At 44.3% G+C, this 18,634-nt stretch overlaps 1 protein-coding gene across 2 annotated transcripts in view; it reads left to right on the forward strand.

Moving 5' to 3' along the window:
* Positions 1-370: 370 nt before the first annotated feature.
* LOC139795946 (storkhead-box protein 1-like) overlaps positions 371-18,634 on the forward strand; it is a 68,738-nt gene continuing 50,474 nt past the window's right edge. For both annotated transcript variants that reach the window (XM_071743274.1, XM_071743276.1), the window contains exon 1: positions 371-910. In XM_071743274.1, the coding sequence (XP_071599375.1) occupies positions 556-910 (355 nt within the window). In that variant the 5' untranslated portion in view covers positions 371-555. The remainder of the gene's footprint in view (positions 911-18,634) is intronic.

Raw genomic sequence — 18,634 nt, forward strand, 5'->3', positions numbered from 1 at the left:
ACAGTGAAGAATAAATTCGGTGATTTACCTACAGCTGTGTAACCACTGAACGAAGCACAAGTATAACGCCTGTGAGACTTGCTGGGATCATCGGGAAGTGGCTGGGGGACGCCCCTGTGTTTCACAAGGGGAAGGGAGGGTGAGGTGTCCCGCACCCGGGGGTGCCTGGAAGCCTTACACCACCGACCGGGATCCCCAGAGGGCTCGTTTCGATTCTGGAGCTGGTGCTCCCGTTCCCGTGCTGGAACAGGCAGACGGGAGAGGGGGTACGGGCTGCTCGGCCGGGAGGCGGCGGCCGCTGCCCGCTGCGGGACCGGCACCCGCGGGATCGCGTCTCTTCCTCGGGGAGCTGATGCGGACCGGGCCGCGCCGTGCCGTGCCGTGGGAGTGCCGGGGGCGGAGCGGGACGGGCTCCGCCACGGCGGGGGCGGAGCGGTGCGGAGCGCGGACAGCCGGGCGCGGGAGGCAGCGCGGCCGCGGGAAGGCATGTCCCTGCCCATGCCTCTGCCCCTGCCCGTACCCCTGCCCATGCCCGGCGGCGGGCGGTGAGCGGCCATGCCGCGCAGGGCGGAGCGGTGCCTGCAGATCGCCCCGCACTCCCTGGCCATCGTCCTGGACGCCGCGGTCGGGGGGCGGCCGGGGGGCGGTGGGGGCGGCGGCGCGGGGCCGGCGGCGGAGCTGGGCCGCCACCGCATCGGCTACGAGATCTTCGCGGACTTCAAGCGGGAGAATATGCAGCACTTCTGGGACCGGCGGGCCACGGCGGCGGTGGCCGAGACCTTCTTCCTGGGATGGATCGACGAGCAGGTGCTGCTGGTGCAGGGCAAGGAGGAGCACCTGGAGGTGCTGCGGCAGGGCTGGGCTCGCCGCTCTCTCAAGCCCCCCAGCGGCTTCCACATCAAGTGCCTGGGTAGGTGCCGCCGGGGCGCGGGGGTTCTCTCTGCCCCGGGCGGAGCTGCCTCCGGAGCGTGGTCGTGCAGGGGAGGAAAGGGGAGGCCCTCCCTCTCCCCCTCCCCGCCGCGGGGTTTGCGTCCCCGAAAGTGGGTGAGTGCGAAAGGAGCGAGCCGGGCCGGGACCGGCGGCTTTACAAGGATGCGCTGCGAGTAACCAGGGCTCGGCAGAAGGGCTGCCGGCGACACCTGTGGGGCCGGGTTGGAGAAGTGCGTTCCCCACTCTCCTCCAAAGGGCTGGTTTAAAACCATAAATTGTAAATTTTAGAATGTCCCCCTTGCAGGGTGAAATGCCGCTGTCCCTCTGTGGGCCAGCTGCTGCGGCTTGCTGTCTCCTGGGGCCTTTCCCTGCGGGGGAATCCCGCAGCCTCCTTGAGCTGCCAGACCTTTGCACAATTTGGGAAGTCCTCCTAACATTTACATAGAGTGCAAGCTTTTAATTAAGATTATAATAAGTTCGTTTAAAATAATTATTAATAGGATTAGAAATTTTAAAAGTTAATTTTAGCATCTCTTGGCTTGCTAAACCACTATTTTGCTTTATATTTGGATCTACTTGGTAGCTCAAACTTGTGTCACAGTACTGCTGGGAAGGCATCTTCCATAGCAAGAAGTAGGAGTAGGAAATAGGAATGTATGGGGTTTTTTTTTGTGGTACAAGGTGTGTGGCTCCTGGAACAGTGAATGGTAGTCTGCATGCCATGGTGGGCTGAAGATTCATGTTAGGGTGTGATCCCCCAAGGGAGTCCTGCCAGTGTGCAGTGTGGCCTAGAAGTGAGCACTTCTGCTTCTGAGTTTTCTTCAGGAAACAAACGAAAAAAAACCCCAACATCCTAGCATGGAGAGCAAAAGTGTTTGCAGCACTTATTTTGACACTAAAAAACCTCCAAGCCTCTAAGAAATAAAGCTGTGGCTATTTGGTGTAGTTATTGAGGAGGTGTGAAGAACAACAGAACTGGAGTTTTCCTTATGATTTAAGGTAACTTGAAACCTTCATAGCTTGAAATTCACAGCTTCTCTTATGAGAGAAGACAAAGTATGAGGATTTGTTTTACTTCTGGGAAGGTCTCTTTGCTTCCCATGGCCACTGCAAGGGTGGTGCTGAGGCAAATTGTCTTTTTCTTACGTGCAGCTTCTATCATCTGTGTCTTACGCAGAGGGCACGTGGAACAGGTCACAGAATTAGAGATGCTTGCTGTGCACTGGGTGTTTCAGATCATTAGACTGGATGCTCCTGTGCATTTCTTTAAAAAAATTATTTGAGTAGAGGTTCCTGCAAAGAATGGAGCATGAATATTCAGTGTTTCTCAGTTTCCTTCTCAATTTTTAATGTTTTTAGCTGTCACTCTCCTTCTGGAATAGGCAAGGCAGAGTCTGATCACTTCTGTTCCTTAGCAGTCTTGCATCTCACACAGGTTTCAGACACTTCTCTGTCACTCTGTATTTCCCCTTTAGACATTCAAATAGTACCATTTATTCCTTACTGCGAGAGCAGCTCAGGACAAGCTGCCTGTTTGAAAATGAGCTGATGGTTTTTTTTTTTTCCTCATTATAGTGAAATTTCCTCCGAACCTCTGATGAAAAAACAGTGCTGGAAAACAGGTGGTAAATCATATTTTGGTGATAGAAAAGCTTTCTGCATTCTGCCAATATTTAGAGGAGAGTAAAAAGTTGGGTAGTCGGTCCTTAAGGATGTGGTTTAGTAGTTGACTGTGGTGTTAGATCTTGGAGGTCTCCTCCAATCTAAACATGCTGTGATCTGTGATTTGCATGATGGTGGAGGTTTGGATGGAGCAGCTGTTCAAGGCCAGCAAAACAAGGAGAGGAAACCTGTATGCTGCTTCCCACCAAGGCTGTTAAATCCTTTGCAACAAAGTGTGGTGGTAAGTGTAGAAATAGGGGCAGTGGTTAGAGCTGGCTGCTCAGTGTAGCTTGCACGGGCTTTTCAGCTCCAGTTGGGCTGAAGATGAAGAGCTTTTGAATGGACACTATTGTGTATTGATGCAGTGTAAGGGTCAGTGTTGGATTTTTGGGGTGTTTCTGGACTCTATCCATCAGGAGACATTCCTCATCCCATGGTGCAGGAGGGCTATGGAAGGGTGAGCTCTGACCTTGACATTGCTAAAGCCAGACAAGGAATGTAAACAGATCTTTGTGGCACACAACTTTTACTAGAAGCTTGTGTTAATAAGTAAGCTTGCTAATGTGTAAATAATATGCATTCCTTGGGGGGTTATCTTCACTGTGAATTTACGAAAGACTGGAGCCAAAAGTTTTCAATTGACTTTCAAAATAGCAAATGCCTCTAGGTATTTGATTAAAGGCTATGAAAGAAGAGCTGGCACCTGCTGGAGTCTTGCCTGTTGTGCACTGTCCTTAGGTGTTCTAAGTGAGATGGGAGCAACTAATTGATTTGTATTTTCTTCACCGTCATTTTTCCACACCCAGATTGATAATTCAGGTCTTGTATCTAAGTAGATTCAGCTTGTACTGACTGTAAAGTTAGGTAGTTAAAGAACTGTCAAAGTAACGGGCCTGGCCCATGGGCATGAGCATCTGCTTAAATGTGTGTAATTGTATTTTCAACATAATTAGGTGCCTAATGTATGTGACTTACTTAGGAGCTGTGACTTACTTAGGAGCTCTCTCACACTTTATTCTCCACTTTGTAGTTTTAATGCAGCAAACATTACACCTACAGACAAAAAGTCCCCATGTTTTTCAGCTTTGAAAAAAAAAAAAAAATAGTGGGTATATGGCTAAGAGGAAAAAAACCCTGTTTGCTGGGGGGTGCAGAACAGTAATATTTTACTACTGTTAATATATAACTGATGAGGTCAAGGGTAAAAAGGGGTATGGTATTTTTGATGAAGGTGAAGCTTGTGTTTCTTTCTGCTCTGGCCCAGACAGAGCTGTGGTGGGAGTAGGGGCTTGCTGTGGCTGGGCATAGCCATGAGGGGGTGCATGGACCTGAGTCGAGGGGTGCCTTACAGTACACCCCAGGGCCATGGGGGTACCCAAGCAGTGCAGTGGGGTCAGTTCTTTTGGTTATTTTCTTGCCTGTCTGGCTGCTTGCAGAAAGGCAGGAGTGGCTTTCTGCCCAACCTGCCCCTGGAGCCAGACTGGGACTGGGTGTCTGGAGGACAAGCTGCCTGCTCCAGAGCGGTGTGGAGAAAACTTCTCAACCTGCCACTGCTGCTTGGTAGGGAACAAGGGACAGAAGTGCCTCCTCTTTTGCCCTGCATGACCTCCATGCATGGGTACTGGAGAGCCTTGGACAATCCTTTCCTGCACCTGCATCCTTAAGTGCCAGCATTGCCCAGAAATGATGAGTGCAGCCTGACTTTCAAACCACTGCTAGTGTTGCTGATATTTCTTGTTCATTGTGGTCCAGAGCCTTGGCTGGTCAGATGAGTAATGGTTTGTGATGGCCATGGAGTTAATAACTGGAGGAAAAAATAGCTGGTGAGGAGGTGGGAATACTAAACATCTAATATGCACAGCATGTTTCCTTCTGCTGGGATTTTAAGATGTAAACCAGGAGGAGACTCATCACTGGGTCTTTGCACGTTTAAGTCACCTTGGCTTGATAATGAGGTGCTCCTGAAAGTGTAATCTGTAGTTAACAGGGACTGGACAAACCTAGTATGCTTGATGCAGGTGTGTCTGAGCTAGAAAGTAAATAGATTAATATCCCTATGAGATCCCAGAGTCCAAAGATTCAACTCCTGAATTGTAAAATTAGATGCTACTGTGAACTAGGGTAGGAATATAAGGGTACAGGGAATGCAGTGTTTCATGTGTCACATTTAGTTGAAAACTTAATTCTCTGGCAGTTTTCCTAATGACTACAAAAGCTTGCTCATTGTCTGTTTTTGCAGTGGTCAGAGTTATTTGAGTATGAGGACACTGGTGGGTGTATCTAGCTTTTTAAGTTGATTAAAGGGGAACCTTTAAAAATATAAGCAGACTTTGAATAAACAAACCCACCAAATCTAAGTTTGCAGATTTAGAGGGGTCAAGGAAACTTTATGCAGACCTATAGGTCCTGTGATGAAATTTTCTGAATTGGAAAAAACAAATTGAAGCTTTCTTGTAACTTTGCAAGGCTTTTGCAACTTAAGTCTTTAATAGGCGTTATTACTTTAATAAGGTTTCTGTCTTTGACACACCTTCCATTTGCACCCACTAGTATTTGTCATCCTGGAAACTGAATATTTTTTTTCCCCTTTTGGTTCTCCTAAGCAAGGTGCTGCTGGTATAGCAGGATGCTCCGCCTCATTTTTGTGCCTTCATTGCCTTTTGTGAGACTCTCTTCTTTATCTCTTGCACTTGATTTCTGTCTCAGACAATGGGCATCTTTGAGAGGTTTTCATATGCTTCATGGAAGGGGCATGCCCTTTTGTAATGATTGCTTGAAAAGAAATGACCAAACTTTATAATAACCCCTCGGTCATGCCCACAGCAATTTCTCCAATTAGAAGCTGATGTTTCAAATGGAGTTTTCAAGAAATGTATGTGCAATAATTAAACTAACTAGCAGGAGTTATAATTCAGCAAAGCTGGCAGGGCAGGGCTGTTGTCCATTGTTTCTGCTCGGCCAGGCATATGGGAGGGAAACTTTTTTTCTGCACTGGGAGCTGGAGCTAAGTGATCTCTTTATTTTCTCTCCCTGACGTGTACTCTCTTGCCAACAAAAATTAAATTAACACCCCACCAGTTTAGGTTCAGTAATTTTCACAGTGAATTTTCCAGTCATTAGTGGATGATTATGGTGTAGTGTAGATTGTTGGACATAAAATGTTATTCATCTATGGCCAGTCATAAAACATGAATTGTCCTTTTTTCTTCCCAATTATCTCCTTTATATCATGAAAATTTCTTTTCAGTGAGGGAGCGTTAGGTTTCACAGTAATAAAACCTCTGAGGAGGAGTTTACTGCACACTCATCTACACCTTTTGTGTGCCTCCTGGTATTACCATGGGAACTTCAGGGGATTTAAACTACAATATTTTTTCCCCCTTCTCTCACACCCGATCTTAGAGCTGGTAAGAGATCTACCAGGCACTTTTTATACCTTTGAGGTGGGTACTGCAGCCTGAAAAAAAAAAGACACTAAAATAGGGTAAACTTCAGCTTATGCCCTGGCTGAAGTGCTTGTGAATTTACTCCCAACTTTGAGGAAAGAACTTTGCTACTAAGAAGTGTTGAGCTGGGCCTTTAGGGTATTTGGTAAAAGCAGGTCCTAGAGGCTGGGAAGAGCTAAGGGAATATGGACTGCATATAAATAACACACCCAGTTTCTCAGTATATGGTTTGCACTCATATTTTGCAAGTGAAATCTCAATCAGAAATGCTTCTTGATCTTTAGAGAAAGCCATGGGTGGTCTGCAGGTTATCTAAAATGTATTGCAAAAATAAAAAGCATTCAGGAATCAAAGGTATGACCCATTTAGTTTAATTTCTGTTTCTTTTTTTCATTCCATGCAGTTTCTTGCGAAGAGGCAAAGTCAAATACACTGACGCATGGTATTCATTGTGCAGCTCAAGGATTTATAAGGTTAATGGCCAGCTAGCACTGTCTCCCCACCTCCTTTGCCCCCTACAAAGAATGCCATTGTACAGTAAAGAGTCCTTCCCAGTGGCAAAGGAGTCATCCAGCTTTGCAAGTTAAGCATATGCTGTGTGTAAAGAAGCGATGCTGAAAGGAAACTGTGGTGGCCGAGGGCCCTCTGACAAAGTGGCATCCAGGCCACCACTCTCTCCATCCCTTTGTCTGCCCACAAGGGTCCAGTCTTTAATTAAATGCTCCTCGTTTCCCTCCTCAAAGGGCCCTTGTCTTTGCTGGGAGCTGTGCGACCAGTGCACACTGAATGGAGCCCTTGTCAGGTGTTATTCCCAGTGCTCCAAGAAGGCTCCCGGGCTGGCAGCATCGTACACCAGCAGGCTGCTCCCTCAGTCACCTTCCCACCTCTCCTGCTCCTGGGTTGTACATGGTTGGGTTTGGTTTTACAAAAGCTGAGGTGGATGGCCCTTGCCATGGTCCCCAGGCACCCCCATCTCCCAGACTCTGCCTCGTGATTTTGTGGCACAAAACTTAAGTAATGTGTTCCCAACTTTGTAGTTTGCTAGTTAGAGGCTTGCCACCTAATATTTTATTTATCAAACTGTAATGGTTTTAGTGGGCTAAATTGAGACTTTATGAGTGTTGCCACTGTTTAAAATTTACCTTGAAATGGGTTTGTTTTGATTCCTGGATAAATATGCATTTGGTGCAGAGATGCACCAAAGGAAGGGTGAGCCGTATATGAAAACACTGCTGTCACTGGGCTTGAGTGGCAGGTTTTTGATTCAGCTCCTTTATAAAAGGAATAGAAATGAAGTTGGCCCTCTCTCCCAGATCTTCTGGTGCTGTTGCCATTGGCTATTCATGCAGATGGTGAACCTGTCCTCTGTTACGCTGGCCAGGAGAATTGCAGGTTGTCCCCCAGGTAGGGCATACCAGAGCTCTACTATGTTCTTGAGGCATCCAGTTAGAGAATAGCAGAAAAGATGCAACCAGACAGATTGGGTGTTGGCATCCAAAGGTGCCTTATGAGCAACATCACACCTTTCCTTGGCTTCTGCAAACACTTGATGGCCAGGCTCCCCTTTTTTGGATAGTTCAGGGAAGGCTTAAGTACCTGGAGAAAACAAAAGCTGCAGCCAGATGGTTATTTCCCCTGCAGAGCTGTGGATATGAAACATGAGGTGAAAGGAACTTCTTAATAGTAGCTTTCTGCAGTAGCAGAAATTTTATGGGGTTCTAAAAATTCAAACTCTCTCCAAACTTTGTTTCTTTGTTTTAAATATAAAATCATATATATTTTTATTATTTTCTAATGATGTTGTCTGCTGAGAATGTTGTTGCAGTCTCCAGTTTCCAGTATTGAAACTGCTCCCTGTGTGGGCCATATCTGGAAAGGTTTTTAGGCATATTATGTTCTTCTTGGAAAAAAATCCCTTCACCTAATATGTAAACATGCTTTCTTCTGTCTCATGTATTTGATCCCTCAGTTTATGACCTGGGATTTCACCTGAGACCTGTGATGAGAAATATCTGAATGCTAAGAATGTACAAATATGTATTTTGATGAAACCAAGTGCTTTCCAGTTGACATTTGAGTAGGTTTTCATGGCTTCCTTTTCAATCAGGCTCCCGTTCTGGGCCACAGTAACAATAGAGTGTGCACTCAAAGGGCAATAACTACCCAGAGAATCCAAATAGTGGTTCTTATTGTTGCTTTTTTCTCTGTTGCAGAAAAGCAGTAGTGTAATATTGCTGTTACCACTTATTAAGGCAGTTTTGGTTTTTTTTTTTATAAGAGAAATATGCACTTAAATATGCACAGTATAATGACTTCTGTAGTGTGGTTTCTGGAGCTGGATATACTTCTAAGGCATACAATGTGAGACTTCATTGCTCTTCTCTTGCGGGGTGATGGAATGGAACAACAAAACAGCTGAAGTCAGAGTAAAAAACAGCCTTTTAGCTTACTCTTGTATTCTGCTGTCAGTTGATTAGGAAAGGGACATGCAGGTATATCAAAGATTGCTCCTGTAGAAAGGCAAACCGGTTCACTCAAACTCTAGGAAACTACTCCAAACTTGGTTCTTTACAAAATCTATCCAATGTGACAATGAAAAATGTTTCTATCTGAAGAGTGCAGTTTGTGTACCTTAACGATGTTTTAGTTATATAGCATTTTTTGGTTGGCTGTTAGTGCTTAAGAAGGTACTACCTGCTAGCTCATGCTTGTCTTGGGAAGAGAACAAGGATGCCGAGGAGGCCCATTGCTGGCCTCGCTATGGGGAATCCCACCAACAGAGCAGAGAGGGGGTCTTGGAAGGTGAGAAGTCCCAGTGGCTTTTCCCAAGAAGGACACCTAAAGTGGCCAGTGGAACTGGGCTGGCCACAAGGAGAGGCTGATTCCTCCTTCTTGTCCCAGCAGAAGAGCAAGAAAGGTGTGTTTTGTGAGGGGAAGCTTTGGGGCTGGAGTGTGGCTGAGCAGTGGCAGTGTCCCTGTGTTGGCAGCAGTGCAGTGTGTCACTGTCTCCATCCTCACCAGTAACTCCAGTTCAGTAACTCCTGCGGATCTGCTGCCTGGAAGCTGGGTGTGCAGTAACCTCTGCTCTCACTGAGTGTTCAGAGGCTCCCAAAAAGGAGTGAGACTCCATGTGTAATAAAACTTGCAGGGTATTACTAGCATCACAAGAAGATGGGTGCTGCCAGCGTGTTTGAGATTTGGCAGCAGAGTCTTAATTATTTTTGTGGGGCTATAAAATAAAATGAGTATTTCTGTTTTTAAAAAGGGGAACTTTTTGTCCTTTAAAAAAAGCATATATCAAGGCTAGAGAAACTTTTAGTTTAACAATAAAGATGAACCAATATTCAGTCTTTCAGACTGTAGTTGCATTTTCCACTTTGGTAAGAATATCCATGGATAGCTTTCTATATGCAAAGAATATTGAAAAATATATAGTTTTCCAGATGCATCAGCCTTTCTCTAGGTCATTGTGAAGAAGACATAATTATATTGTTGTCTACTTACCTTGTCTTACCAGTATCCTTGGATCTTTGAGCTTATAGAGCTCTACAACTGTGCCAATAACAATGCATACAGTTCATTATAGTTGTCCCTTCCCAAAGAAGTTATCCAACATAAATTACATTTTTCATTGCCTGTTAATTTATTGTGTTCGATTTCTGCAGAGGTAACTGAACTTGTGTAAGCTCCATGTGAACTCCTAGAGCTGCAGTGAATTCCTAGAGATGTGAAGGTTTTTTTGTTGTTGTTTTGGGGATGGGGTTTGATTGAGGTTTGTGGTTGGTTGGTTGGGTTTCTGGTTTTGGTTTTTTTTTTTTTGTTTTTTTTTTAAGGAGGGTCTGTTAGTCAGAGGATTCCTGGTGTGTTATTTGGCTGCCAGCATTTCTCAGCTTACCCTTGGGCCTTCCAGTGCTCCTCAGCCTGTGTGGGGGTGGACTCTGCCCCTGCCTCCTGCTCTAGCAGAGCGGTGGTGTTTGCTCTCCTGCTTGTGCATATTGCAGGGTTAGTGCCCAGACAAGTTCCCTTTTCATTGACAGATGAAATAACAATAGCTGGCATTAAGAGCAAGCTGAGTGTTTACTCTGGGTTTCCTTGAGGGGCCTCCTTTGTCTCCACAGTCTCTGCTGAGGGAGACCTGTGCACTTCCCTTAATCCAAAGGTGTTGCTGAGATGCTCTGGCTTCTGAAGCCAGAACTTGGTGAGCACCCATGCAGAAGATTTCCACCTGCCAGGAGCCTCCCGGTGGGACCTTGCAAATGGGTCTTGTCAAGCAGGACAGTCTAGGCAACCCTGGGCAATCTTGAGTGCCCAAAGAGAATGTAACATGTTCACAACAGTGGGAAGGAGAGTGGAAAAAGGAGGTCCCGGTGGACTGTCACATATATGGTGTTTATATGGCTGTTTAAGTCAAAGCAGGAGCAGGTTGTGGGCACTGGGATAGGCTTGAATGGAGGTTTTCAGGTGCCTGGTGTGGCATCTTGAGTGGCCCTGGTCTGGCTGTGGGAAGTCAGCAATTCACCTGGGCTGCAGGGATGTCCTAATTAGCTGTGTGTTCATGAGGAGGTTTAACCAGTTGAAAAACAGGATTCTAAGGTGTATTTTAAAGCAAATACCGTATCTAACATACTAGACACTATGAGCAGAAAAAGATTATTAAAAAATAAATAAAAGGGTGTGAGTTTTCTTCTTAGTTTGAGAAAAGATAATTTAAATTTACCCACTGTTTCTGAAGTAGGGGTGTACAAAGCTTTGTGGATACTGAGCTTTCCTGCCATCATTGCTAGTTGTCACAATTTTTTGGTTAAAAAGACATACCTTCTTGGTGCTACTGACTGAAAAATCCTATGCCATTATACAGGAAAATATTGGTTTTGTGAGTAGCTGCAGAGCAGAATAATCACAAAAGGGTTAGCAGTGGGTAGGACAGGGAGCAGGAAAAGTAACTTTTAGTCTCTGCAGTCTTAGGTGCTCGAGAAACAAGTATATTTTTTAGACACGTGTCTTCAGGCCAGGCACAACCCTTGTAGAGAAGCCTGCTTTACCAACTATGAGCAGCTGGAAGGAGTGACCCCAAGAGAAGGGAGGCTGGCCAGGTTTTTAGTGGTATGAACATATAATCTTGGATTTAGTAATTTATGTGTTAGGAAAGCAAGTCTGGTAGGTGTCAGGTCTGGTCTGTTTTATCAAAAGTGGAGATTCTAATAACACATAATGCATTTTCTTAGGAGAAAATAAATTCTTAGATTCCTGTGTGGTATCATCTCCATCTTGGGAGGTGCCTACAAGGTGGGGAAGGAAGAATGTAGGACTTGCACTGCTGTGAAACTTTGCAGAGTTACCCAGAGACATTTTTGAGTTCATTTGTAGAGTTATGTCTGTGTTTTAAGTACTATACAAACAGAGGTTTCCTGTTACCTTGAGTGGTCTTGATTCAACAAGATGTCTACATGTGCATGTGGCAAATTAAGTCTGACTTTGTGAGAAGGCTCACATTTTAAAATAGAGGCACACTGCATGTTCTTGTATTTGCCTGTTGCTGAGAGATTCACCTAAGGGATTATTGTATGTGGTTAATCCCAGGAAGGGTCATCTGTGTCTAAATCAGGAGCTGGCTGATAGTTAAACTTGCAAAATCAGTACTAGTATTCTTCACATTTTTTATTTTTGATATGTATCTCTGTAAAATAAACAGCAGAAGAGTTCATCTGAGGTCTGTAGGTACCTTCAGGAGAGGCATGAAGAGGAAGTAGTAATTAATACTTCTTCAATGAGAGTATGAAGTGGAAATTTTAATTAATACTTTGTCAATAACAATGTAGTCACAAAAAGTAGGCGACTTCACCTACAGTCATTCTGGTTGTTTCCTGTGGACAGGAATTAGTGGCTGTCATCTTGTCATTTTTCATTGATGGCAGTAGCTTCTAGCCTTTAGCTTATAGATTTCTTATTAATTCAAACCCTTTGCTTTTGTTTCCAGGGTGTTCTCTGACTGCTGGCTTGTCTATGTTAGAGGTATACAGCGAGCTCCTCAGTGAAGTCAGTGCCAAATAGCTGTTGGAAGGGCTGCAGGGACTTGCTTCTTGGCTACCATTCAAGCACAGGATGGCTGTAAAATGTTTTAGTGTCAGACTCACTCCATCTATCATTGTTCTGCTTTTCTCTGTCAATATCCAGTCTCATTCAGTGACATAATTGATTTTAAAGAGGGAAAGCAGATTTATCTGTATGGCAGTGCATTAGTCTTTTTAATTTTTCTGCTCAGATAATTGTTAAGCTTCGGGTTTCAGTGGCTACTTAAATTAATCCCAGTGCTGTCTTTCTAAGCTCTTCAGTGTTTGTGTAGAGACAGAGGACACAAACAGATCCCTTCTGATGGGAGCCACAAGACATCACTCGTCTTGTGAGATGGAAGAAAAGTGAGCTACAGACTTCAGAGTTGATTTTTGTTATGAATGATGAGAGTAAAAAGGAAATAATTTAGACAGAACTTATTTTCCTCTGTCTTTGAAAATGTTGAACAACTGGAACCTGCTATTACAACTTTTTCTTGTTTTCATGCTGGTGAACACTTTTGCCCAGTGATTTGTGCACCAGTTTTTAATTCCTGAGGATCTTCCATTGCTTTGGAAGATCCATTTGCATTTAACACCTGGGTGTGTGGGTACCTTTGAAACTGAAGCTTGTGCTCCCCTACCAGTGTACTGCAGACTTCATCAAACCTTCCCTTTTCATGGTTCTCAATTCCCAGTCCGTGGCATCTTCCTTGAACATCAGTGCTTGCTCTGCACCTTTTGTCCTTCTCCTCTTTGCTTCATGGACCTTGCTGCAGTGGTAACTTCTGTAGTGCCTCAGCAACAGCTGGGGCTTCTAGGGCTTACTGCTGGAAAGCTTAGTCCAAAAGTTGCTCCCTGTCTTGTGTTTCACAGGACAAGTGTTTTGGGGCAGAGAACTTAGTGGCTCTGTCATATCAGTGTGTCTCTGGGCACTGCCATGCTGACCTGGGCCGAAACGAGTGAGTGCTCTCACAGGGAAAACCCTCATATATATATAGATATAGATATAGATACATTCTCACTCTCTCTCTTTCTCTCTCTCTCTTACAGTGAATGAGAGGCAATCTGTAAATAGGCAACTGGATGAAGAATTCTTGCTCAAAACTTGCCTGGATTTGCTTTACCTGTTTTCTTACTGCTTGGGTTGTAGTAATTACTTGCTGTGGCACCCCTCAGCCTGCTTAATGAATGAGTTGCATGCAGAAATCTTTTGAAAGCTTTAGTAGAACTACAGAGACTTTGCTGTCACAGATGCCGAGATATGTTTGGCTTGAATCTGGAGCCATATATATATAACACTTCATAAATGTCCTTCTTTTGTTTATTTGTGCTGGCTCTTCATTCAGAAAATGGGTGCAGGGCCCCTCAGGTCAGTAGGTATAAGAAGAGACATGTCAGGCTGTCCCAGCCTGTGGTCTTGTCCTCTCAGCACGAGCCATGGAAACACCAGCAGTGACTGCATCATGGGTTGCAGAAGGAAACTGGAACCTGTGATAGTTTATATGGTGTTTCACCTAACTGCAAAATAATGATTGCTGCATGATGCTACCTATAGGTTTTGGTATTGTATGTGACTTCTTGCAGGCTTCTTCTTTACTAAATATGGTGAGAAAAGATGAGATTTGCACCTCAAGGGAATGCTGCGTCTCCTGATGAATGCTTGTCAGTACTACCTGGTTCTCTTCTCTCTGTGGCAACACATAGAAATACATCTGGGGAAATGCCTACTCTCATCCTGGAAAAGAAAGAGTGAAAAAAGTAAATGGCATCTTGTAGCATCTTTCTTTTACCTTCTGAAACCAAGGCCTTGGTGTGTTTGCAAGGTGACCAACCTTTGTTTCATTGTTAGCATCCTTGATTTTTCCTGCATGTGTTGCAGCTGAACATAAAGGTATCTTAGCTAGTTTTGAGCTAACTAGCTCAGGTATGGTTTGCATTCTTCAGCTCCAGCAATAATTAGGGCTTTCAGCAGAGGATAACTCCCCTTGCTGCTCTGGCAGCCTGTGATGAGCTGCTGCAATAAGTGACTTAAGTCTCTAGATTAAAGCAAGCTGAGGCTTATGGAGACTGCACTGCAGTGCTGGGATGCTGTAACCCTCTTTTACAAACTGAGCAGTTGCAGTGAATTCCTCAGGGCTTCTTCCTTCTTGCCTTTTCAATTGCTTCTTCTGTGATTTTAGCAAGTGTGGCTTTTACCTTTATCTGTAACTGACCTTTTCTCAATGCTATCTCTCTGCTTAAAATCTTGCACACCAGCATGCAAGCTCTTGTCTTCCTCTCCACTGGTGGCTTTGTGTCAGGATCTCACCAGCCTGATGAAGTGTTGCTAAGACCCTGCCCCTTCCCAGCCTGTCTGTCACCCTGCTGCTTGCTGTGTCCTCATTCTTCTGTTGGCTCTGCTCTAGCTGCTTCTACACCTTTCTCAGGGGCATCTTGTCTCTCCTGATGGCTCCAGAAATGACACTGGCTGCACCCCGTGCTAGCTGAGGCTAAGCCTTCAAAAGTTGACTCTTGGATGGATATGGTGCTATTTTGCTTTGAGGTCAGACCTCTTGTTTTGTAAACAGCGTGTTTTTGACCCTTAAAAACATGAGGTGGTTAAGGCAAGGCATGGTGCCAAACAGCATGGGAACAACAGAACTGAGAAACCATCTGCTGGGACGGGACCTGAATGGGTAGGTATGGAAAGTGCTCCAGTCAATCTTAGCCATTATTATCCCTAACTTCCCTTTTTCATCTGTGCTCCCTCTTCACAGAGGAAGGTGCAAGTCCATTTTCAGATGTTTGACCTAGAGAAATACAGTCCCTCCTTACCATTTTTAGCAGGAACTGATCTTGCCTTTGTATCTGCTCTGCCACAGTGTTTCGAGCTGGTGGGGGACAGCACCATCAATGTCTCTCAGCCTTTGTTCTCCTTTTTTCTCCGATATGGGCTCACAGTGAGGCAGCTCAAAGGCAAAAACCTAACTAGGGTGAGAGAGGGGGAAAAGAGAGATTGAGATAAGTTGCTGTGGATCTGCAGCCTTATCGTCATGCATTGTAGTCTGCAAACAGGCATTTGTGGGATCATAAGGTAATTTGGGTGGTAAAGGATCTCCAGAGGTCTGGTCCAACCTCCTGCTCACAGCCCTGTCACTGGGCCAGGTTGCTCACATCACCTAACCTCTGTTGAAGACAGCAGCAACTCACAGCAGTTCTGGTGGATCTTGTGGATGATTTCCACATTTCCTGCATGTTTGGCTGTGGAGAGGTCCTTTTGTAACTCTGGCTCCTGCATAACAGGTTCCCCTGGTCCTCCAGTTGCTCTGTGTAATGGGAGACCCTGGAGTAGGCAGTGCTGCTTGTCTGGCTCTTCCCACCCATGCTCTTTGAACACTGTCTTCTTTCACACAGATGGGGGATACCTTCTTGAGTGCACAGCTAAGAACAAGATGCCTTTGGTGACAAAGTGCTTGCTCTTTAAACAAAACAAAACAAAAAAAAGCACAACCCTCCCTACAAAATGCTGGCCTGTCTCAGCTGTATTTCACTGTTCCGACAGATGCTGAAAGTGATTAACAGAGCTTTTTATAGGAGGATGTCTTCTTGTGCTTGCTTGTTTTTGGAAAAGGCTGATTTCTTCCATGGTTTAATTTTTTTTCCCCAAACTCCAGCAATAGCCGCTTTAAGTAATTGTGGCCGACCTTCTGAAATGGCCTGCAAGCCTGACCTTTCCTTAACTTTAAATGCTGAGAAATAAGTTTGTAATGACTTTGTGAATGGAGTTTACAGAAAAAAAAATTAAACACATCCTCTTTTTTTCTCTTGTAACCTCATTTTTCCACTTCTTATGTGACTTTTCTGTCTGCAGTTGATCTGCTCCTTCAGCAACCACTGCCTCTTTATTCAGCTCCTTAAATCGTGTTTTCAGTGTGGCTTGAGACTCACAAACCACTCTTGTTATTGAACATTTCCTTCTTATCTCCTTCCTTTCATTCTTATCTCAGCCTTCTGGCAGAAAGCAGTTAAGAGAGGATGTGGGCCTTGAAGTTGGGCTTTGAATGAGGGGAGGAGGAGACATTGACCATTCATTTTTTAATTTTGGTCTTTCTTGGGTTTTTTAATCAAAATAAAAAAAAAAAAGTGAAAAAAAGAAACCTAGTTCTTTATTTTTGCATAGACTGTGTTGTCACTAAAACCAAAAAGACCATACAAAGCTTGCAAGTTTTCTGGCTCCATTCTACTCCATTTCCTAACACAACAGATCTGTTGATCTGCTCCTGATGCAAGGCTGGACTGGTTGTGTTCAGTGTGACTGGTCAGCAGGTTTGGGAGACTACACCACACTGGATCTAGAAAAGGGCTGCTTAAAGGAGGAAGCTATCTAGGTGGATGATCCTCACCCTTTTAGGAGCTGTTACCAGAACCATACAGGTTGCTGGAGGAGGCAAGCTTGGTAACTATAGATCTTTGCATCCCATCTTTCGTAGATACAACTTCTACTTGCTTCAGTGGGAATTTTCCAGAGACAGTAGGAGTTGTATTGTGTTTCTAGTGAAATGAGAAAAAGCTAAGGGAAGCACAGGAGAGAAAGAATATATTAAAACAGATTTTGTGATTTGTCTTATTTTTTCTTCTAATATCAATTTCCTCTCTTCTTGCCCAAGAAAATATATTTTACCATTGAATTATTAACAGATCAGCTTCTGAGGGTCCAGACAGGAAATACTTTCTCAGGCTCCAGAAATGAGAGTGCTCTTTCAGAAACAATTTACAGCTCTTCTCATGGTTGTGAAGTTAAAATGAATAATGGCACTCTGATAAAACTGTTCTGTAAGTGCCAGAGCCAAACTCACCCTGGGCTCAGTAGAGGGGAGGTCATGCTTTTTAGTGTTATTCTAGGCTAACTATGAATGCTGCTGGTAAAGTGGAATCTTTTTGTTATTTAGTTGCTAGGAAGACTAAATACTTTTTTCTAGTATCTTCTGGACAAACTCTACCTTTTTCTTGGTACTGCAGTAAGTGGCTGGTTTCAGGTGAATTGTAGAACTGACAGTGGGATAAAACGAGGCAGTTCTCTCCTCATGTGTTCCAGTTGTTCTGCTTTACCTATAAACAGTTCAGGAGTGTGTGTAAGCAAGTTTTACTGCCAGTTGAGTGAGATGAGACACTTTTCCTGGCAGTATAACTCACACAAAATATGCTGCCCAAAGCATTGCTAGAAATATGATACAGTGACATTTGCAAGCCCAGGCAATTACATACAAGATTTTTGAAATACAGAATCCAGAGCTGCCTGTCTGACTAATACATTGTTAAGGGCACACCTGACTTTATTAGATAGGAGTCTGTTCCATGGCTTTATTAGATAGGAGTCTATTCTTTGATCAGGTCACTAGAACTATTTTCATTTTTTTTATGCCTAGCTGTCTTACACTGTTACCTCCTGACTCCTAGAACGTAAAAGCATTATCCTGTTTTTTTCTATTGTCAGATATTCTGAAATATATTACTGTACATCATAAACAGGGGAGGGACATTATAGGTGTTGTGTTGAAAGGATTATTGTTGGTGCCTTTCGTATTTCCTTCTCTCAGTCAGTTTGACACTCATTTAAATGAAATCTCTTTTCCTTCCCTGTACTATGTCTGTGTTGAGTGTCAGCCTCTATTTAGGGTGGTGGCCTTGGGCATCCCACACTGACACCCATGATGGGGAACTGATGCTGATGACTAGACAATGCTGTGCCTTTTAAAAACATATTATGTATGTTTATACTCATGGTGTGAATTACCTTCCTAACTATAGTTGTGTTTATTATTTGTTTTTTGTTTGTAATTTTTTTTTAAAGGTCCTCACTGCTTTTCCATTGGAGAAGTTTTTTTGTTGTTTATGCTGGCTGAGAAGACAACTGAACTAAAGGTTTTTTGCTCAGCCTTCTTCAGGCAGCAGCCCAAGTACTCAGGCACTTCAATCTAAAGGGTAGAAAAACACTTGGGAAACATACTCAAGTATGGAAGATTTTTCTTAAAAAAACCCAACTATAACAACAACAGAAGAAAAAACCCACAAAATATTCCCCCCCAAACAACCTTTGCCACTAAAACCTGATTTTTTTTCTGTTTAAAAGTAAATAGATACATTCACTGAAGAAAAATCCAGCATACACAAGAACTTCTTTGCATGCTGCCAGACCTTGCCTGGCTACCCCTGTGACTATCACAGAGGCAGTTTCTGTAGCCACAGGTGGCTCCCAGCAGAGTTCACAGGAGCTGCCATGCCTGGAAGTGCTCCCTTGTCTGCTCGTGTAGCACTGATGGTTGCTGAGTCCCAAGGGCCAGGGGAAGGCACCTTGCCTGTGGTCTCAGAGCCACGGGGGTTTCCCACCCACCCTGTGCCTTGGCTGAGAAGGTGGTTGGTGGGCACTGGAGCCAAGGAGCCCTTTTCCCTGAAAACCAAAGCACGAGAGGCATTGAGTGGAAGGTCCCAGCCTAGAAATGCTGTGTTTGAATTCCCCATTGTGGGTTGAAGGGGGTCAGCTCACTGCTATGCTGCCTATTGTAC

Source organism: Heliangelus exortis, chromosome 4, assembly GCF_036169615.1.
Source record: "Heliangelus exortis chromosome 4, bHelExo1.hap1, whole genome shotgun sequence".
Classification (NCBI taxonomy): domain Eukaryota; kingdom Metazoa; phylum Chordata; class Aves; order Apodiformes; family Trochilidae; genus Heliangelus; species Heliangelus exortis.